The 21,368-nt window shown below is 41.2% G+C and overlaps 3 protein-coding genes across 5 annotated transcripts; 2 read left to right on the top strand and 1 right to left on the bottom strand.

Moving 5' to 3' along the window:
* Positions 1-62: 62 nt before the first annotated feature.
* Positions 63-6,387, bottom strand: taf5l (TAF5-like RNA polymerase II, p300/CBP-associated factor (PCAF)-associated factor). 3 transcript variants are annotated; one of them, XM_052606599.1, is made up of 7 exons: positions 6,225-6,387; positions 5,375-5,516; positions 5,182-5,286; positions 4,905-5,098; positions 3,689-3,835; positions 3,159-3,587; positions 63-2,114 (listed from the first exon to the last, which is right to left on the bottom strand). In XM_052606599.1, exons 2-7 carry the CDS (start codon positions 5,511-5,513, stop codon positions 1,317-1,319), a joined length of 1,812 nt encoding a protein of 603 aa, XP_052462559.1. In that variant the 5' UTR covers positions 5,514-5,516; positions 6,225-6,387; the 3' UTR covers positions 63-1,316. The 3 variants fall into 3 exon arrangements, with proteins under 3 accessions (XP_052462559.1, XP_052462575.1, XP_052462567.1); XM_052606615.1 differs by having other exon boundaries at positions 4,905-5,095; XM_052606607.1 differs by having other exon boundaries at positions 6,221-6,380.
* Positions 6,388-6,950: 563 nt separating this feature from the next.
* On the top strand, positions 6,951-16,753 carry LOC128020042 (nuclear pore complex protein Nup133). The gene is made up of 26 exons (XM_052606576.1): positions 6,951-7,209; positions 7,514-7,629; positions 8,073-8,176; positions 8,254-8,358; positions 8,438-8,569; positions 8,655-8,825; positions 8,900-9,055; positions 10,039-10,109; positions 10,210-10,357; positions 10,460-10,610; positions 10,694-10,851; positions 11,636-11,727; positions 11,809-11,966; positions 12,465-12,559; positions 12,648-12,872; positions 12,961-13,080; positions 13,192-13,291; positions 13,380-13,631; positions 13,746-13,879; positions 14,919-15,077; positions 15,188-15,323; positions 15,672-15,790; positions 15,883-15,963; positions 16,039-16,112; positions 16,206-16,294; positions 16,505-16,753. Exons 1-26 carry the CDS (start codon positions 7,082-7,084, stop codon positions 16,639-16,641), a joined length of 3,411 nt encoding a protein of 1,136 aa, XP_052462536.1. The 5' UTR covers positions 6,951-7,081; the 3' UTR covers positions 16,642-16,753.
* A 1,857-nt stretch (positions 16,754-18,610) lies between these two features.
* LOC128020021 (actin, alpha skeletal muscle 2) lies at positions 18,611-21,256 on the top strand. Its single transcript, XM_052606533.1, has 7 exons — positions 18,611-18,758; positions 19,292-19,431; positions 19,540-19,864; positions 19,961-20,122; positions 20,211-20,402; positions 20,493-20,674; positions 20,755-21,256. Exons 2-7 carry the CDS (start codon positions 19,303-19,305, stop codon positions 20,896-20,898), a joined length of 1,134 nt encoding a protein of 377 aa, XP_052462493.1. The 5' UTR covers positions 18,611-18,758; positions 19,292-19,302; the 3' UTR covers positions 20,899-21,256.
* Positions 21,257-21,368: the final 112 nt, after the last annotated feature.

The following is a 21,368-nucleotide window of genomic DNA, read 5'->3' as shown; positions in this document are numbered from 1 at the left end:
GACGGCAACCTGCTTGATAACTTTACTATGGTAACATCAAAAATGAGATCCAGACAGCCAGGAAATATTACAAAAGTATATTTACAAGTATCAGGATGAACCAAACACTTGTTCTTTTTTTACAGGAAGCAAACTACAAAGGCTTTTCTTCTTCACGGTTAAAGACAAAGGTCCCATGATTGTTTTATTGACCAACAGGGACACAAAAGAAAATCAATTCAAACAGAGAAACTTAACTTGCTTTGTACAAAACTAAGTGCAGGGTTGTGAAATCAGATTCAAGGAAACGCTTCATTCAGTCCACCCTTGAGTTATGTTCTTACAAAAGACAAACGGTGAGGACTGTATCTCACACCTACAGTAGGATGTATCCAGTTTATCTGGCTTCCTGGTGAACGTCCAGGAGAAGAGCTTGAGAGGTGCTTTCAGAATTACCTTTACAAACATAAGCCAGCAACAAAACAACAGCAACAGAAAAGAGCTGAACTGAAAGATACAAACATGGAAATAATGACCTAACTCTTTTCAGGAAAAAAAGATTTAATACAATATCTAATATTTACATCTGTATGAGAACAGCAGGCTGCACCTCTGTCCTTTAGAGGCATCAACACACATCATAACAAAAGTGAGCCAAACATCACCAGCACGCTCACTTTACAAAACACAACCAAAACCCTTCAAGAACACGTCCAGGACATATTTCACCTAAAGAAAAATTAGAAATATATTTTGCTCAAAGAAAATAAAGTCTATTAAGATTGTTTGTATTGTTGTGCCATTTTATTTTTGTGCCAATTGTCACCCAAATTCTTATAGTAATAATAATTTTTTGTACTTCCTTTAATAAATAAAAAAAATACGGCAAATTTTGAATTGATAAATATTTGTTGAACTACGTTTTAATTTATGCAGAATTATTTCACGGTTACACCACTGATATATCAACAATTATAATTTTTATTGTAAAACATCTAGATGCATTAAAGAAAATAAACTTATGTGTTCTATTTAGTTAAATCAACGAATTAAGAGCAATGCAACAAATACCACCCTGATAAATACCTTACCATTCAAATCACATCTAATTGTTTTTTTGTGCATTACAGAAATGCAAACTTGTGTTATAAAAATAACGTCAGAATGCAAAAAGATCATTTATGGTGCTAAATGGCTTCAAGGTGAACTGGGATGCATTTTGCCATTGAGTTTCCTGGAGCGGAAAAGACCCGATCTGAATCTGAATTATTTCTTCTGATTTTGGGGTGAAATATAACCTGAGCGTGTTTTGTTGAGATTGCCCCCCACACACATTCTCACTGTTCCTGTTTCTCCAGCGCCGTGCCTGTCACCAGCAGCAGGTTACAGGCCATGAACTGCACATTGAGGATGTTGCTAGTGCTGCCCGTGTACTGTCCGATCAGCTCGCTGCTGGAGCCGTCGGTGGGGGCGGTGCCGTGGGCGCTGCGGATGTCCCACACCCGCACAGAGTTGTCCATGGAGGCGGAGGCCACCAGACTGCTGTCCTGGCTGAAGGAGAGGCTGGTGATGCTGTCGGTGTGACCCCGCAGGTCTTTGAACAGGGTGCCGGACGCCAGGTCCCACAGCTTCAGTCTCTGGTCCTCTCCGGCCGACGCCAGGTACTTACCGTTGGGTGAGAAGGCGAGCGACAGCACGGGTCCGCGGTGCCCCGTGAACAGCCTCACAGACGCCCCCTGCTGCGTGCTCCACAGGCGTACGGTTTTATCCGTGGAGCCCGTCGCCACGTAGTTGGAGTTGGGGTGGAATTTGACACAGTCGACGTCAGAGAGGTGTCCGGCGTACAGACGCAGAGGATAGGTGCGCGCGAAGCTCCAGAGGCGAGCCGTGCGGTCGTGGGACGCCGTGGAGAAGTACAGGCTGCAGGGACTGACGTCCACGTCCCAGACGGGGTAAGCGTGGCCACGGTACAGGACTGTATTGGTGAAGCTGTTCAGGTCCCAGAAGCGAACGGTGGAGTCCTCCGAACAGGACAGCAGGCCGGAGCCGTCCGTCAGGAACGCCGTGCGGTACACCGGACCGCTGTGAGCGCGCAGGGTCTTTATCTCACTGCCCGAGGCATCCTCATCATCTGCCTGATTACAAACAAAGATACGTGTGAATGACACGAGATGGATGAAAACACATTCAACTAAATCAATATGAAGATAATATAATAGCTAAAATAGTAAAAGAGAATCTCTACTGCAGTACGATTCATCTGCAGAGTGATTTTGGATCAATAACATTCATTTGTTTGTGGCTTTACTCAAAAATGCTCACAGAAATCTCATCATGCAAAGTTTAAAATCTTCCTGTTCTTATATATGTAAAATAATGCTATTTATTTGGCAATGTTTAGATTAATAAAAATGAATAAAACATAACTTATTAAAAAATATATATTCTTAAATTATTGTAATTTATACTGTATTTTACTTAAACATTCTAAAATACTGGAAAAAGACTGTTTGGTTAAAACTATGGCTTATTTGAATTTTAAAAAATTAATTAAAAAAATATTTACATTTTTGGGGAGGAAACGTTCAGGCACATTAAATGAATGATGATCTGTGCCCTTAACTGATTATTTTATTGATTGATTTGATATTTAAAATCAACAAATAAAAAGCTGAAAACATATTACCATGATAAATACATTACTAATGAAATATTGAATTGTATATTTCATTCACTTATATTTCATTCATTACATTTTTTACATTGCAGTAATTAGAGTTTGTCTCACAAATAACATCAGAAACTTTAATGGCGATACATGGCTTAATTAGGCAAAAATAAATAAATCAAGCTTTAAAATGTCTTCTATTTATGCATGTAAATAATGCATGGTTCTATTAGTACATTATATTGTTTTTAAAATATTGTTCATTTAGTCAATTAAGAGTTCATTTATTCTAAATTGCATTGCATTTTACTTCTACTTGAAAATAAAATAAGTTAAAAGTAATATTTCTGTAAGCCATTTTAGAGCAAATAAATAGACACTTAAAACCGTCAAAAGACAGAAAAATACCCATCAGCTGCTATCATCAGATGTGCACACATACTGCTAATATTAATGAAGATCACCATTAGCTTCACGACACAAGGGAGACCGCCAGCTGTCAGTCACTCACCTCCTCCTCCAGCACATCACAGGCCAGTCTTATTTTAGACACGTCGACCCTGTGAGGTCCTGCCTTCAGCTTCCTGGCCCGCAGACTCCACAGCTTCACGGCTGAGTTATCGAAGCCGGCCGCCAGCAAGCGGCTGTCCGGTGACACCTCGGCCGTGTTCAGCTGCTGATCCGTGTGCTGGAAGGCGTAGAAGCAGACGGTGGTGAGCGAAGGCGGACCTTCTCGCACGCGCTTTATGCAGTCCTGCAGCGCCTCCAGCGCCACCTCGTTCTGAGCTAACCCTGCCGTGACCTCCACACGCTCCGCCCCCTCCGCCCCATCCCCCGCAGTCCATGCAGTGGAGGAAGAGGAAGTGGAGGTAGTGTTTCCTGCTCCTGTGCCTGCGCCGTACAGCTGGTAGTCGGTTCGGTGCGCTGCTGTCACCTCCACCTGAGACAATGTGAGGAATGATACCAATTACAGAGAAAACAAAGACCTTTGTGGTGAAGGTCAACTGGTTTTCTGTGAGCAGTCCCTAGCTGAACTCTTACCTGCACGTGTGAGCTGAGCACCCAGCAGATGGCGCTGTTGTCATCGCTCTGCAGGTAACGCAGCAGGTAGCTGTACGCTTGATCCGTCAGGTGCACCACATACTTGTGATCCAGGAGCGAGCAGAGCTTAGGGTTTGAGCTCACATCCTGGAAGGACAAAAAAAAAAAAAGTTTCAGCATGCTAGGAGATTGACAACTTCCCTGCCGCTGTGGAAAACTGCATCCCACAATGCAATGCACCTACTATTATTCACTGTGTCACAAATAAACTGGAACTGAAGTCAGACATGTTTTTTTATTTTGTTATAATTTAGCACAATTAGCTACTAACGCTCATGTTTATCGTGAGAGACTAGTAAAAAATAAAGCAAATAGTGTTTAAATGTATAATGTATTTTATAAACTTGTATTTTAACTCCCCTATTACATTTAATCATTTATTTTAAATTAGTTTTTTTATTTATATATATATATATATATATATATATATACACACACACACACCTGTGCTTACAGGAAATAATATAAAATATAATAGATATACATGTACATTTATTTTTATTTGTGTGTGTGTGTGTGTGTATATATATATATATATATATATATATATATATATATATATATATATATATATATATATATATATATACACACACACATTAAAATGTGTGTGTATGAAATGAATTGAATGGCAAAGTGTAAATAAAATAAAAATGGATTTTAAAATTTAATTAAATGTTTTGTTTTTGTCAATTCGTTTTTTTTATTTTTTTATATACATATATTTAGAAAGTGCTATATATAGATTATTATATACATTCCAAGTATACACACACACACACACACACACACACATATACATATATATACATAAATGTATAGAATGACCTATATTAATTATATACATTTTATTAACATATGTTTGTTAGAAATATGCAAATTTGGTGTAAATTTAGTGCAAATTTAATACATCAAAGTAAATCTGACCTGCATTTTACATTTTTTATTTACCGATAACAGCTATCTGACCTCACACTTGTTTACTTAACTATGCATTATATAAATTGAATTGAAGAACAAAGTTTGTGCATTTGGTGAGTAACTGCTTTATGCTTTATTGATACATTAAAAATCTTTGTCACAAAGAATGAGAGCAAATGAAGTTTGGTTAGTCTCATCATGAACAGAAAAACTTTTTGCCAGTAAAGTAACTGACCTGAGGCGTGACGACTCCTCGTAGCAGGTCTACGATGGCTTTTTGCTCAGGGTCCTGCTGGAAGAATGAGTGGAAGCGACTGTAGAAGGAGTCCACCGTCCCCTTTAGGCCACAGCGCGCCATGTCCAGGTGCAGGTAGAGGAAGAGCGGGAACAAGACGCCGCTCACCTCCTTCACTAACGGTGCTTCTGCTTCTGAAACACAGAAAACGGCTGTTAAACCCAGATAAGATCTGGATTACAGCATCAGAAGAGTGTGTGTGTGTGTCATCTCTCACCCTGCAGGAAGCAGCGCAGTCTGGAGAACTGGGTCTCGTACTGCTGCGGGTCTGACTGACACGGGGCTGCTGACACCACGTTCACAGAGCTGGACTCCGTCTGAACTGCACACGCCAGAGAGAGAGAAGACAGGAGCATCGCTATTACTGTCATTTAGAGTTAAGGATCCGTGTTCATTTACAGAGCATTCACCTGTCAGACTGGCTGCCATCTCCTCAGCAGACTGGGAGAGTTTGGCCCCCTTCAGAGACCCATCTGTGTCTATATACTGCCTCCTCTTCAGGTACTGGGTCACTGCGTACTGGATCTGCTCGGTCCGAACCCGCTTCATCTCCTGAAGGAGACACGTAACACACACACAGCGTCATATCTCTCTTCACAGCACCCATTAATGGTGAAAGAATATTCAACATAAAGACTAAAGCTTGGATTTACAGCACCAGGGAATCATATCAATATAAATGTTTGACTCGATTTTAGGGAATCATAAGAATGCTTCAATTAATAATTGATTCAATTTCAGGGAATCATATGCTTGAATATCTTATTTGATTATAGGGCATCATAAGCATTTTACATTTTAATTCGATTTCAGAGAATCATAAAAATGCTCGAATATTTTATTTTATTGTAGGGCATCATAAGTATATTACATTTATATGATTCTGGGAATCAAAATAATGTTCCAATATTTGAGTTGATTTTTTTTAAAACATCATAAGAGTGCGCGAACATTCGATTCAACTCGGACGTTAAATTTTAACACGTCTATGATGCCTCATTACAGCTGCCTAGGTAGATAATGACTTGAGACACACACAGGAAAATAGGTTAATTTCTGCACCATATAGCCACATATCAAGTCTTTGATTATCTTGGAAGAGATTTAAGAAATCAATCAAGACTGCTCTCAGGATCCTGCAGGTCAAGTATGCGCGCGGCCTCAGTGACTGAGCTCATTATCAAACTCTGATCTCAAATACACTCGACTCGCAGCTGTTTAGATCTGTTTTACTGGTTATTAAAGCTGTTAAACACCTACTGCATACTCCGTGTGCGACAGTCCTGGAGAAAAACGCAGTTCTAAGCCATGAAAGAGGAGTTCAAGAGAAGACTGCTGCTCCACACCGCAGCTCCATTGGTCACCCGCTCTCTTCTTCGGTGCATCCACTGAGAGCGCGCTGAGTCAGCGGCACAACACTGCCATCTGGCGCAACGGCCGCATAAAAAAAACCATAATTAAATATTGTTATATTTATAACATCATATTTTATCAAGTCACGATCTTTTAAAATAAATAACTTTAAGGTGCTCCTATTTTTTTTTATGAGACTTTTAAAATACATTTGCCTTGCAATGACCTTCAATTCACATCCCTTCAGTTAAAAACATACACACATATAAATTGAAACTTATATAAAATCAATAAAATCAAAATGTATACATAGAAAGACATAATATTTTAAGTGACATTTGTATTACTTTTTATTATTGTTGTTACAAGTGGAGACTGATAAATGCTAGATATGCTTTTGCTGTAATGTACAAAAATAAAGAAGAAATTATATTTAATGTTGAGATGGATACATTTCGGCGCAGACACACTGGAGTTATTATAATATGCAACATTTTAAACCTGAAACTGCATTTCCGAGAAACAGCCAATCCTATTCGAGAACGCTTGTTCTGTAACACTGACCCAGAATCAGTTTTATCGCTCAGCACCACAGACATATTATACGTCTATGCTCAGCACACTCTTCAGCAGCAAGAGCGCATGCGCGTTCGAATGACGTACATTGTGTGCGCCTGACCGACTGTAGCGAGCGCGCGGTAAAATATTTCCAACTGCTATCTCGAATGATTTTCCGTCCCTTGTAAACAGGCTGCGGGTCCGTTATGTTCTCTCCCCGCGGCACACCGAGCTCAGGCCGCAGACAGGCGCCCCGAACCGGCGCTCGGAGGAGCGTGAGTGCCGTTCAGCCCGGGCTGCTGTTCTCTCCACGCCGCTCCGCTGTCACATCCAGGTAAAACCATTGGGTAATATAGAGTAAACACAGACAATATATACTTTTTAAATTAATTTCTTTATATTAAATGTATTTTATTCTGTTAATTATAAAATAATAAAGTACGGTATGTACGGGAGTTTCTTTTACATGTTATGTAAACAATTGTACAATAATTATGAAATAGTTCTTATCTTTATAACAAATATTAATGTTATTTTAATAACAAAAAGGTAGTTTGTATAAATAAATTAAATCTGAATATGAATATGACCTTTTATTAATTTTTTTATTGATTTGTGCATCTCCATTCTTTCTCTAGATCCACTCCCACCCGAGTTCAGAGTCATGCAGTCGTCGATTCGCATCATTTTGATGTTCAGACTTTCGGATCATCTCTGCCGGTCAAAGTCATGGAGGCGCTGACCATGGCTGATGGTAAAGATTGGGCTCTTTAACTTTCATGGGTGCAAACTTGTCATTTGTGTGATTCATGTAATTCCAGTGTGAAGATATGTCTCAAAACTGAGTGTGCTGCCAACCTAGGTGACAGCTGTAGGCATCATTGATGCATTAAAACTAGTGATGGGAGCAATTCAATCAGAACACTGCTTCATGAAGCTTCAAAACCTTGTAAATCATTAGTTTCTAACAAGGGATTCAATCAAAAGTCCTTTAGTTTCAGTAAGCAATGCTCTGTTACGTTGTAACTGTTTTGAACTGTTTAGAAGTTTTAGTGGTTTGCCACCAGCAATCTCTGGGGCTGATCTGTAGACATTTTAAATGACACGTTTGTAAGTAAGACTAGTAGTTAGTCTCTTCCAGTCTTTGGATTCACTGGTTTGAAGGCTTGTCAGTGTATGATGCTGTGTCTGTTGCAGTGGATGATCAGATCTCTGTGAAGGTGGAGGCGTCCGGTTGGGCGTGGATGGTTTGTGGAGAGCAGCTGATCATCTGGAAAGTGTCTCAGACGTCTGTGGCAAAGGTCAGAAAGAAACCATTACTGCGTGCTGAATTTGCTGCCAAGGCTGTACAAACGTTGTGCTCCTGCTGTCATTGCAGCTGTCCGTGTGTAAAGACCTCCAGCTGCCCTCCAGTGAGTTTGCGTACAGCGCTGATCTCATCTCCATCACTTCCTCCAAGCCACTCGATTCTGCACCCATACAGGTGAGATCACCTCTGAACGCATACCCCACAAAATATTTCCTGATGCACACATGAATGCAAATGTGTTTTTTTTTCTCAGTCTGTCAGTGCACTGGCCGTGTCTCCAGACGGTTTGGCCCGGTTTTGGCCCAGTCTGGCTCATGACGGCACTTACACTGAGACATCTCTGGATCTCGCCGGACACACGTGCAACTACGTCGCCGCTGTTAAGGTGAGCAGTCAGGCTAAATGAGGAGTGCAGAAGCTTGTATTTCCATATCTTTTCTTCCATGAGCTGTATTCTCTTGTTGTTTCAGGGCGGGAGTTTCATCGTGTCGTCGTACCGCGGGCACCTGCTCCGGCTCACTCCGGATTCCTCCGGTAAACTGCACCAGCGGCCCGTGCAGCAGGGTCAGGGGATGCTGTCCGGCATCGGACGCAGGGTTTCCAGCCTGTTCGGCATCCGCGGCCAGCCGACCGACGTCATGGTCAGTACTGTGTGATATTTAGAGGTGGAAGCAGATGATGTGTTCAGACAGTGACGGGACGTCTGGCTCCTCAGGTGTTCAGTGTGCTCTGGGTGAAGGAGACCGGCTGTCTGTACTCGCTCAGCTCGTGTGGACTCAGTAAATGGGAGGTGGATGAGAACAGTGAGACGCAGGTGTTGAGCTGGAGCACCAATCAGATCATCACAGACAGCATCACCGACGCCATCTGGGTCAGATACTTCTCTTCTTTATTATTTGGAAGTGTCTAGAATTATGTTGAAATGTGCTTTTCTAAACGTCATCTGATATAGAAATTGAAGTCTTTGCATAGAACCAGAGCAGACTGCTTAAAGGATCAGATTCTTTCCAAAGAAATATGAAGCAGCACAACTGTTTTCAACATTGATAAAAATCTGAAAAAATATTAGAAAAGTTTCTGAAGGATCATGTGACACTGAAGACTGGAGGAATGATGCTGAAAATGATCAGCTTCGATCACAGGAATAAATTACTTTTTACAATATATTCATATAGAAAATAGTTATTTTAAAATTAGGATATTTCACAGTATTACTGTTTTTATTGAATAAATGCAGCCTTGTTAGGCAGAAGAAAAAACTATTAAGAAATATTAAGTATTCCAAATGTTTGACTGGTAGTGTTTAATAAATAAACCTGTGTATAATAAACCTGTTTTCTGGCTGTGAGAAAATATCTTTGCCCCTGAATGCCTCATTTGTGAAATGAGCAATACAGCTTGTGTATTTGATTTTATTTGTTTACATATATTTAGTGCTCAAAAGTTCAGTAAGATTTCAATTTAATCTCTTCTCACCAATGCTGCATCTATTTCTATTTGGGTATATATTACAAATGTAATTTATTGCTGTGATCAAAACTGTATTTTCAGCATCATTCCTCCAGTCTTCAGTGTCACATGATCTTCAGAAATGTTGTAAACAGTTGTGCTGCTTCAAATTTTGTAACTGATTTTCTTCAGGATTCTTTCATAAATAGAAAGTTCAAAATAATATTTATTTGAAAAATAGATCTTGTGTAACATTATAAATGTCTTTACTGTCACTTTTAAGCCATTAAATGTATCCTTACTAAATACAAGTGTTAATTTATTTCAAATTCATTTATAAATATATATATATATATGTGTGTGTGTGTGTGTGTGTTTATCTAATACCCTTTATTTGTCTTATAGGACTCAGAAAGTAACTACTCGGAGATCAAGAAAGGAGTGAATGTCTCTTATCTGGACATGCAGTACAGCAAGTGAGTGTTTTGAATATGAAACTGAATGTCATGTTCAGATTGATCTGTAATACAGTGCAGTGCAGCAGTAGACAGTGACTCATGCTGTGTGTCTCTTCAGAGCGGGGCTGGTGGTGCTGGCAGCGGCGTGGCATCCGGGCGACACTCCATGTGTGGCGTATTTCTGCCTGGTCACTCTTACAGAAAGCATAGCTCCTTCACCAGACCTGCTCACTGTAGAGGTCACCAAATACAACCCGCCCTTCCAGGTACACGCTTCAGTCATGGCTGAATGATCCGAGTGTTTAGACTGTGAGCTTCCTGAAGTGAAATCATGAAACTGTGAATTGAGCTGTGCTTTTGTGTGTCAGAGTGAGGAGGAGCTGCAGAAGACGCGTGTGGTGTTGCCCGATCCGTCGAGTCCTGCTGCGTTCCTCTATAACGAGGAGCTGGTGTTCACCTGCAGCACTGGAGCTGGACGCGGAGGACTCGCCGAGGAGAAGATCTCCTTCAGCTCTCCAGGTGCAGCCCTCGGACGGGGAAACCCAATCAAGTCGCTCGTTCTCTTCCTGGAGCTCCTCTCAGTTGTTTTGTCTGTTCTGCAGGGGACCGTATCCGAGGTGGTGGGGTGTGTGCCGGTCTGCCGGTGTTCTTCTCTCAGAACAACGGGCTGGTTGCTGTTTTAGCGAGAGAAAGTGCTTCCCTCCTACCTGAGACCATGGAGGACTCGCTCTGCACCTCAGTAGCTGGACCTGGACCTGAGGTCTGGACTCGGTTTACTTAGGGAGGCATAATAATAATAATAATAATATATATATATATATATATAACTATAAACCAGGAAATATTTGTCATCTTATCAGAGCAATCCTTTATAATATTATATTTAAAAATGCATGTATAGAAATGTATTCTGTTATATAATATTTTAAGTATTTTATGAATTCACAGTTTTGTGTATTCTAGTGTCTGGTAAAAAAAAAAAATTATATTAAATTATAGGTATATAGAAATGTATGTTTTAATTGATTTAAGTGACTATAAATCAGGATTTTTATTTTCTATTAATGGCACTTTATTATAAATTTACATTCTGTACATGTAAAAAAGTATTATTAGTTTTATAATATATAATTTATATGTATATAAAAATGTATAATATTTACATTTATTTAAGTGAACTTTTTTCAGGGCAATCCATTATAAATTAAAATATTCTTGATTTAAACATTGATTTATATTTAAAGTATTTTATAAATTATTTCAGTTAATTGTGTATTCAGGTGTAAGTCTGATATATATATATATATATATATATATATATATATATATATATATATATATATTTAACTGTATTTCTATTATTAGAAATCTGGAAATATTATTTTTTTCTATATAAAAACATACATTTACAAGTATAATTAAAATACATTTAAAAAATGTGGCAGTTTTTTATATATTCATGAACTATTCTCTGGTATAGAATTGATATTGTATCCACTTATAATGTTTACATTTATTTAAAGAAATATTTGTCTACTTGTCAGGGCACTCCATTAGAGACGCCACCTAAGATGGACTTGGTGGCCCACGAGGACAAAACTAAACTGCTGAAGCAAGCGTTCCTGCAGTTCTGCCGGTGAGTTTCGTTCACTTCACAGACGTAATCTCTGGGCTGCTTGTGTCTGTGATCATTGAATCCGTGACCTGTGATCTGCAGTCATGATCCGGTTGGAGCTCAGAGCATGGTGGACGAGCTCTTTCCCAGCGATGGAGAGGGAAGTGCGGAGCTGGATGCTGTGGTGACCCAGATTGACCTGGATCTGGTGGACGACTACCCTGCATGTGACCCACGCTGGGCCGAGTCTGTCCCTGATGGTGAGAGATGGGACGAAAACACTTCATTTTACCACAATAAATTATTAGTTCTGCTAAACAATCCTAAATTCATACAAGATAATTAAGAAAATATTTTGGCCATAAATATTTCTTATAAAAAATTAAGGTATTTTATTTATTTATTTATTTATTTATTTATTTATTTATTTATTCATGCACTCAGATCATCTGAAATTGATGACCCAGATCTAAGTCCTTATTTCCCTAAAGAGACAGTTTATTATTATTTTTTTGCCTGAATTAATGAGCTAGCTTCTGGTAAAAAAAAAAATACAATTAAATAAACACCAGTCACAAAAATTGTCAGACGCATTTTGATTTTGTTCACATTTGAATTTCTTTATTTGTGGCTTATTGTGGAGAATATTCCACACATATGTGTTGTCACTTGGAGTCTAAAAGACAAACTTCTAAGATGGTAAATGTTGTTAATTCTGGACCCTGGTCAGTTAGTAGTTTGTGTGTTTTGTCCTGTAGAGGGCGCTGGATTTACACTGACGTCACTGATCCTGCTGCATCAGTTGGAGGATAAGATGAAAGCTCACCGCTGCCTCATGGACTTCCTGCTTCAGGTTCCTCAATAGTTACACACTCTGTGAGATACGCTTTCATTCTTCTCCCAGTATTCAGCCGTGCTCTTTCTTTCTGTTCAATCTATAGACAGGACTTCTGGATCGCCTCACTTCCACAACGGTGCGCATGTCCCCCATGGCCACGCGACTCTTGCTGTGTGAACACGCGGAGAAGCTTTCGGCCGCCATCGTGCTGAAGAACCATCATGCCAAGCATCCAGAGCTGGTGAACACTGCCATCCTGTCGGCCCTGAAGAAGAGCAACACCGACATACAGACCAACCTCACGCCTGCGGACGTGTTCTTCAGAGAGGTGCAAGACTTCAGCACACGCTTCATCAAACTGGAATGTAGAATATATATACATTTCGCTCTGCTTTATCTCATGGTTGTGTCTCCAGGTGTCTCAGATCTCCTCCATCTTTGAGTGTCTGTTGGATGAGGAGGAAAAAGCTTTAAAAGAGCATTCGGATGCCGCCAGGTGGGCCGAGGTGGTACTCAACGTCAATGACATTGTCAAGGTGCACAGAAGTCTTTCTTACTTACTCATTCATTCAGATCATCATGAATCTGGACATAAAATCATATTTTTCAGTTTGTGAAAAGAATAATCATGTTGTTTTGTGTGGTAGGATATGCTTCAAGCAGCAGCACAGTACCGAGAGACCAAAGCATCTCTGTACAGAGCGCCAGAGAACTGCGTCCCTGAGCCCGAGTACATCCCATGGACAGGTACACACACCTGAAAGGACTTCCTTTTCTTTTTTTAACTGCCACAGTGCTGCACAGTAATATGAGCGTCATAGTCTCTTCCTCTCAGCCTCAGGAGGAGCGGGTGGAGTCCGGACCGTCATCACGCGGCAGCACGAGCTGATCCTGCACGCGGCGTATCCTCACGCAGACGTGGAGCTGCGCGCGGTGCTGAGCGAGCAGCTGGTGGCGCTGTTGGACTCTCTGTTGAGCGGATACGTGGCTCAGCTGACGTCTCTCCGCCGCGCCGGACAACAGGAGCGCTACGTCACGCTGGAGAACGAGTACACACAGAAACGCTCGGAGCTGCTCGCACCTCTCCGTGAGTTTTGATGGCTCATTTTACCTGTCAGTCTGTCTGTGTGGTCAGAATAAGATGAAAAACAGGCCAGATCATGTGCTTAGTAGTTTGGTGTTGTCTGTGTCTGTGTTGCAGTGGAGTTGGGGCAGCATCAGTGGGTTGCAGCGCTGGCCGAGAAGTACTGTGACTTTGACATATTGGTGCAGTTGTGTGAGCGAACGGATAACCAGAGTCGACTACAGCAGTACATGGTCAAATTCGCTGATCAGGTGAGAAACCCAATGGCCCGGGAACTCTTACATGTCAACACATGCCACATACACTATCGCTTAAACGTTTGGGGTCCCTAATACATTTTAGTCATTAAAGGGTTAGTTAACCCAGATAGCAAAATTATGTAATTAATAACTGACCCTCATGCTGTTCCAAACCCGTAAAACCTCCATTTATCTTTGGAACACAGGTTAAGATATTTTAGATTTAGTCCGAGAGCTCTCAGTCCCTCCATTGAAGCTGTGTGTACGGTATACTGTCCATGTTCAGAAAGGTAAGAAAAACATCATCAAAGTAGTCCATGTGACATCAGGGTCAATCAGAATTTTTTGAAGCATCGAAAATGCATTTTGGTCCAAAAATAGCAAAAACGACGACTTTATTCAGCATTGTCTTCTCTTCCGTGTCTGTGTGAGAGAGATTTCAAATCAAAGCAGTTTGTGATATCCGGATCTTTTTGAACCAGTTCACCAAATCGAACTGAATCGTTTTAAACTGTTCGCATCTCTAATACGCATTAATCCACAAATGACTTAAGATGTTAACTCTGTTTAATGTGGCTGACACTCGCTCTGAGTTCAAACAAACCAATATCCAGGAGTAATTCATGTACTCAAACAGTACACTGACTGAACTGCTGTGAAGAGAGAACTGAACACAAATAACAAGCAGCACAACTGTTTTCAACACTGATAAAAATCTGAAAGCAGCGAATCAGCATATAAGAATGGTTTCTGAAGATCATGTTTAATGTATTTGTTTGTTTTGATCAAATAAATGCAGCCATGATAAGCACAAGCGGCTTCTTTCACAAACATTTAAAAAAAATCTTCATGATCCCAAACTTTTAATTAACCGCTACTACATTATCAACAGATGCTTCTGGGTAGTTTAGCTTTTGGCTAGTAGAGAATATTTCAATATTTATGCACACGGACACTTTGAAATTCTTGGAATACAGTTCTAAGAATTCTAATTGGAATACAGTTCTAAGAAAAACATGCAGTTACTCACAGCTCTCTGTGTTTCCTGAAGAACTTTGCTGACTTCCTGTTCCGCTGGTACATGGAGAAAGGCAAGAGAGGGAAGCTGCTGTCTCAGCCAACTGCAACGCACCAGCAGCTGGCCAGCTTCCTGCAGGCTCACGATCACCTCAGCTGGCTGCACGACATACATGTGCAGAACTATCAGAGAGTAAGAGGAACAAAATACACACAGATTTAATTCGTTTTTATATATGTATATGCAAAAGTGCACACCATGAGGTTACTGACACTATGAATGCTTTGTTTTCTTCACGACAGGCCCATCGCACCCTGTACAGTCAGGCCAACATGGAGACACGATACTTCAGCAAGAAGAAGACCCTGCTGGCCCTCAGCAAGCTCACGGCTCTGGTGTCAGACATGCCTGAAGCTGTGCAGCGCAGACAGCTCAACGGTCAGTCATCTGCCTTCATACGAGTTTGAAAGTCATAACCACTACCTGATTTCTCTTAAAACCAGTTTTAGTCCATATAAAATGGATTTCATATTATTTTTATCATTTTCTTACTTTTTTCTGTATTTTCTCTGTCATGTCCAACCAAGCAAGACACCGAGAATAATGGGAGTTAATGCTCAATTTGTCAGGCCTAGTGAATATCACATGACCTGTGGTTCAAATCTGTCCCACATTTCCCTCTCTCACTCCCCAAATAAACTCTTGAGCCGCTAACAGTTTGATCAGTTTATGCCATATTAAAATTTCTGAAGCATAATTGCTGTTGTCCGGTGTGTGTTGGTGTAGATATAGTGGAGCAGGAGCGGTTTCAGCTTCATCAGGAGACTCTTCCTAAGCAGCTGCTGGACGAGAAGCAGCTGAACCCAGACAGCATGCCTCTACTGAGCCCTCGTAACCTCATTCATGTGAGTCAACTGCATTTGGCAGCAGTTTTTAATTCCTTCAGACTTCCTCATCCTCGTTTATCTTGCCTTGTCTCTCTTTTCCTTGCGTCCAGCTCTACATCTGCGATGAGAACCGTGGAGCCAACGAGTACGACTTCAAGAAAGCTCTCGATCTGCTGGAGTACTTGGAGGAGGTATCTGTCAATAACAGGCTATATTAAAAAGTTGCTTTTCTAAGCACGTTTCTAATATGTATTCATCACCTGTAGGAGGATAGAGTTGATCTTGATGCCATTAAACGAGAGATCTTCAGTAAAGCCTTAAAGAAAGACTGGAAGGAGAGGTGAGCATCACAAAACTCTCTCAAATGAGATTAGTGTGGATGGATGTGTCATTTTTCATGACTAATGATTTTTCATTGACTGACTGGTTGCAGTTGGTCATCGTCTGATGATAATGACGATCCTCTAGAAGCAGCCAGAGACAGCACTTTCGTCAAGATCCTACAGAAACTCATCCAGGAAGGTACAGTGACTCTCTTTTCTGCCAATCACACACTCATAGTTGCTCTAGTAGTTTGTCTTGAGGTGTCAAGAGTGGTTTAGGGCTTATTTGAGACTTGATTTTTGCAGGTATGAAGTATATAGTATTTCAAAGCCACTTCAGGACATATAGTGTGTTTCCTTGCAAAATCTGTATATTCAGCCAGAGTGTGTTTTGTGTTTGTGCACACAGGTGTTTCTCTGCAGTCGTACCTGCCTGACGTGAAAGATCTTCTGCAGGAAGACGAGCTGGAGACTCTCAAATCAAAACCGTACTTTGAGTTCCTCCTGCGAGCAAATTATGAGCACTACCAGAAAGCTCAGATTTGACATGACTTCCTGTTTCCTCGTTTATATTCCAACATTGTTTTGTACTGTTTCAAAAAAATAATACTTACACGAACCTACGCTTGAGTTTTCTGAATAAACTGTATTTCTGTAATTGATGATAGACATTCAGTTTTTATAATCTTCTGCCTCAAGACAGACCGATTCACAAAAACAAATGGTTTTATGGTGCTTTCTTAAAGATAGTGAACCCAAATGTATTTGGATTCTTAGGCCACACTCTAAGATGTCTGAACATCATTGCATTAGATAACAAAACATCAAATTAATGCCAAATTGACTCTGCAAAGGTGGCACTGAAGCGCTTCTGAAGTGGCATAAATGCACTTACACAATAATTACAACTGTATGCTCTGATACTAGAGGTGGGTCAGAGCAGGCAAATATAAGTGTGAATTTATGCAACATTGCGTCTTTACATTGAATTTTGAGCAGCATTAAAAGATTCTTTTAAGTGACCATTTTTTGGGCATAGGCACTTTTAGAGCAAAACATTTCACACACAGAATGAACATTTATATGTTTTAAATGAACTTTAGCTAACTTCATGCGTCACCAGTTTAAAATCATGCACGAATGGTTCAGAAAAGTTTGTGCATCATTTGTTTGCAGATATCGACGCAAAAGTACAAACACTACTGAGTGTCTAAAGCCTGTGGGACCTCTGTATGTGCAAGGCTCTATTTGAGAACATCTTTGTTTTCTTCCACTCCTTCCTCTCATCTGTTGCCCCCCTCCGTCCTCCAGCAGCTGGTGTGAAAAGAGCAGCTGAATTGATGGAGAAGCAACTGTCTACTAAAAATAGGGAAGAGAGGGTAAAATTAGTGGTGCCCGCAGTAAATAAGCTGCACTTTACGGGGGTTCTCTGACACCCTATATGGGGTGTGAGCCTCTGGAGTCACTAAAGACACTACATAAACTGTCTGGAACTCCAGGAGGAAATCTGATACTCACTTGTTTATGATGTGGCATTAGGCTTGGCATTAAACATTGAAATGCCACAGGGTAGTGCTTGTCTAATTATCATCTAATGACTGTAATTTAATAACCATCTCCAAGAAGGTAAAACATTGTTATAATTTCCTGTTCTCAGAAAGGCAGAGGGGATTGCTGACTGGGTATTTTGATTATATTGGTGATACTTTTATTATGATTTCACAATGCATCTTTATAATTATTATGTAATGGCAGCTGAGGAACAAGCATTAGAAAATACGCTGCTGTCCTTCTTTTGATGGATATAGTATATTAAGGGCTTAATATGGCTAGTGCATTGTTCAGTTAAACATCAGACTCAAGGAAGTGATTTTCCAAGATTCTCCTCCCCTTTATCCAGTTTTGGAGATGCAACTTCTGCTTCTGTGGCTTTCTATGGGAAAGGAAGTAGCTGAACTGAATGCTGCTATCCCAGTGCCACAGGCTGACCGAATCCCTAATTTATTTCAGAAATGTCATGTTTATGCAAATGAAGCCATTATTTGCATTGCAATGACTTTCAAAAAAACAGCCCAATTTACCCGAGTTCACTCTATAATACATTGCAAAAATGATCATTTTTAATAATTCCTGGTTTGCTGTCATCCTTTAAGGTAGATATCTGAAATGTAAATAATTAGTTGATGATCAATATCCCACCAAAGAAGGAGAAGCTACTTTCATTTACATTTACACAGTTTTATCCACAGCAACTTACATTACACCATGAATGCATTTTCATTTGAGCAATGGTAAAGTGTAATGATAAACAATCTCATGCCCTTATATTGAGATGTAGTCGACAAACAGTCAGTGTTGTACTCTGAGTCCACTCGTATGGTGGCCCTGGACTCCCTTACACGGCCCTGCGCCCGCGCGCTGTGGTCTGGGGTCTGGAACGCCATATATGGAGCCCGGCTCGCGGCGCCCCTCCGCTCGACCCACCGACACCCAAATATGGATGAGGATCGCGAAGAATTCCATTCGAATGTACCGACATTCCTTAATGGTTGAAGAGCAGGAGAAGCAGAGGACGGGTGTATATAAGAGTCAGCGCCCGCGGGTCATGTAGCAGGAGCCGGCGGCACTTCAGTTTGACTTCACGACTCTGAGAGCGGACACAGGTAAGCGCTGTTTCACGACGCCCGAAACTAGATTAATAATGACAGCGATTCGGAATCGGAAAATGTTTTGACTTTTAAAAGAAATGCACAACTTTTTTTATTCACTTCATTGCACTCATATCAGAAACGGTGTTCTTTGAGTATCTTAACTGTGAATTTAATTTCAAAACAGTGGTCTTTAACAATAAAAAATAATCGGAGTGAGTTATTTTGTTGAGCTATTTTTAATAATGTAGTATATGTTTGCGATTATTTTATCATATTGGTGCAAATGGAAATACAAATAGTATTTGACAATAAAAAATAACTGTTCATTCATTCACATTCCACTCTGCTATTTAGTATGCTATAATTAAAAATGCTATTAATTAATGCAGTTTCTCAATGTAAACTAAACTTTTGTCAGACCTTTGGTTTGGATAATGCCTTCAGTTCTCAATGAACTTGGTTACCAGTGTGAGTGATGATTTTCTCAGGGTTGTAGTGTCCTTTTCAACTTCTCTATGGCTTTTTCTCATTCATTTTAATTGTAGAAACCATCAAGATGTGTGATGATGATGAGACCACAGCTTTGGTGTGCGACAATGGCTCTGGCCTGGTGAAGGCTGGTTTCGCTGGTGATGACGCCCCCAGGGCTGTCTTCCCTTCCATCGTCGGTCGCCCACGTCACCAGGTAAATACAAAAATCCTTCCTGGCTCTGTATTTGCCTTCCCTATGTAATGATTGTATGGGTTTTATTTGAGCTTTTCTGATCATGCTGTATCCCTTGCTCTCCTCTAGGGTGTGATGGTTGGTATGGGTCAGAAAGACTCCTATGTTGGAGACGAGGCTCAGAGCAAGAGAGGTATCCTGACCCTGAAGTACCCAATCGAGCACGGCATCATCACCAACTGGGACGACATGGAGAAGATCTGGCACCACACCTTCTACAACGAGCTCCGTGTGGCCCCCGAGGAGCACCCAACCCTGCTCACCGAGGCCCCTCTGAACCCCAAAGCCAACCGTGAGAAGATGACCCAGATCATGTTTGAGACCTTCAACGTCCCTGCCATGTACGTGGCCATCCAGGCCGTCCTGTCCCTGTACGCTTCCGGCCGTACCACCGGTAAGACAACGTGCTGTAATTGACAGAGCAACAGTTTATAAACACACACAGCTTACTGTTAGCTTTGATTGATTTCTGGTTCCTGGCTTTTATTAGGTATTGTGCTGGACTCTGGCGATGGCGTGACCCACAATGTGCCCATCTATGAGGGCTACGCTCTTCCCCACGCCATCATGCGTCTGGACTTGGCTGGTCGCGATCTAACAGACTACCTGATGAAGATCCTGACCGAGCGCGGATACTCTTTCGTCACAACCGGTGTGTACCTCATTACTTTTCATTGGGATATTTCTAGCATGTGTGCAACAGACCAAACAAACAACTCTTGCTGTGTCGTCCACCACAGCCGAGCGTGAGATTGTCCGTGACATCAAGGAGAAGCTCTGTTACGTCGCCCTGGACTTCGAGAACGAGATGGCCACCGCCGCCTCCTCATCCTCCCTCGAGAAGAGCTACGAGCTTCCCGACGGTCAGGTCATCACCATCGGTAATGAGCGTTTCCGTTGCCCTGAGACCCTGTTCCAGCCTTCCTTCATTGGTACGTTTGAAAACACCTGAAATTATCGGTTGTTGTCTTACCTTCTAGTCCTCCATGCATTTATACGCTCTCCTCAAAACAATTGCACAGGTATGGAGTCTGCCGGCATTCACGAGACCGCTTACAACAGCATCATGAAGTGCGACATTGACATCAGGAAGGACCTGTACGCCAACAACGTCCTGTCTGGTGGAACCACAATGTACCCTGGTATTGCTGACCGGATGCAGAAGGAGATCACAGCCCTGGCTCCCAGCACAATGAAGATCAAGGTAATAGGGCCTAGAGCATTAAAACTCAAGCTTTTTGCTGAATTGGCTTTCCCATGTTGACATGTCGTCTTTCTCTGTAGATCATCGCTCCCCCTGAGCGTAAGTACTCTGTCTGGATCGGTGGCTCCATCCTGGCCTCCCTGTCGACCTTCCAGCAGATGTGGATCACCAAGCAGGAATACGACGAGGCTGGCCCCAGCATCGTCCACCGCAAGTGCTTCTAAGCGCCCGGCTCACCATCCAATCATTGCTTCCGGCTCGGGAACCAAGCGACGGTGCATTGCTCCTGTGGACAGCTTTTCTACAGTCGTCATTTATGCGATGACGTAGGAGCAAGCAGCAAAGCATAAACTGAGAGAAAGACACTAACGTCAAGGGAGAGAAAAATACCAAGCACTCTCATTGCACAACAAATGTATTTATTACTGACTTCCATGGCTTGGTATTTTGGCGAATGCTGTTTGAATCCCTTAGATTCCAGTGACTCTGAAATACGTTCCACTGTACACCCGGTCCAGTCGAAGACCAACACAAATCACACTTCAACAGACAAATAAAAGTGAAAATCTATTTTTAAACATGGTACATGGTCAATGAATATGTCGTTTCAGTAGTCTTATAAGATACAGTACACTAGGATTCAGCCCACACTGAGACAGACTAAACATAATTTATCAAACCTCTAAGACATGAC

Source organism: Carassius gibelio, chromosome A1, assembly GCF_023724105.1.
Source record: "Carassius gibelio isolate Cgi1373 ecotype wild population from Czech Republic chromosome A1, carGib1.2-hapl.c, whole genome shotgun sequence".
NCBI classification, from domain to species: Eukaryota; Metazoa; Chordata; class Actinopteri; order Cypriniformes; family Cyprinidae; genus Carassius; species Carassius gibelio.
This window is presented reverse-complemented; position numbering and strand designations above follow the sequence as displayed.

What these genes read in the sequence shown, in the direction of transcription:
- taf5l (XM_052606599.1), bottom strand. Translation starts at nt 5,513, where the DNA reads ATGAAGCGGGTTCGGACCGAGCAGATCCAGTACGCAGTGACCCAGTAC. An exon ending in GATGGCAGCCAGTCTGACAG is followed by an intron (nt 5,287 to 5,374) that starts GTGAATGCTCTG and finishes TGGCGTGTGCAG; the next exon opens with TTCAGACGGAGTCCAGCTCT. An exon ending in GAGGAGTCGTCACGCCTCAG is followed by an intron (nt 3,836 to 4,904) that starts GTCAGTTACTTT and finishes TTGTCCTTCCAG; the next exon opens with GATGTGAGCTCAAACCCTAA.
- LOC128020042 (XM_052606576.1), top strand. Translation starts at nt 7,082, where the DNA reads ATGTTCTCTCCCCGCGGCACACCGAGCTCAGGCCGCAGACAGGCGCCC. An exon ending in TAGCTGGACCTGGACCTGAG is followed by an intron (nt 10,852 to 11,635) that starts GTCTGGACTCGG and finishes TCTACTTGTCAG; the next exon opens with GGCACTCCATTAGAGACGCC. An exon ending in TCATGGACTTCCTGCTTCAG is followed by an intron (nt 12,560 to 12,647) that starts GTTCCTCAATAG and finishes TTCAATCTATAG; the next exon opens with ACAGGACTTCTGGATCGCCT.
- LOC128020021 (XM_052606533.1), top strand. Translation starts at nt 19,303, where the DNA reads ATGTGTGATGATGATGAGACCACAGCTTTGGTGTGCGACAATGGCTCT. An exon ending in TCGGTCGCCCACGTCACCAG is followed by an intron (nt 19,432 to 19,539) that starts GTAAATACAAAA and finishes GCTCTCCTCTAG; the next exon opens with GGTGTGATGGTTGGTATGGG. An exon ending in GTTCCAGCCTTCCTTCATTG is followed by an intron (nt 20,403 to 20,492) that starts GTACGTTTGAAA and finishes ACAATTGCACAG; the next exon opens with GTATGGAGTCTGCCGGCATT.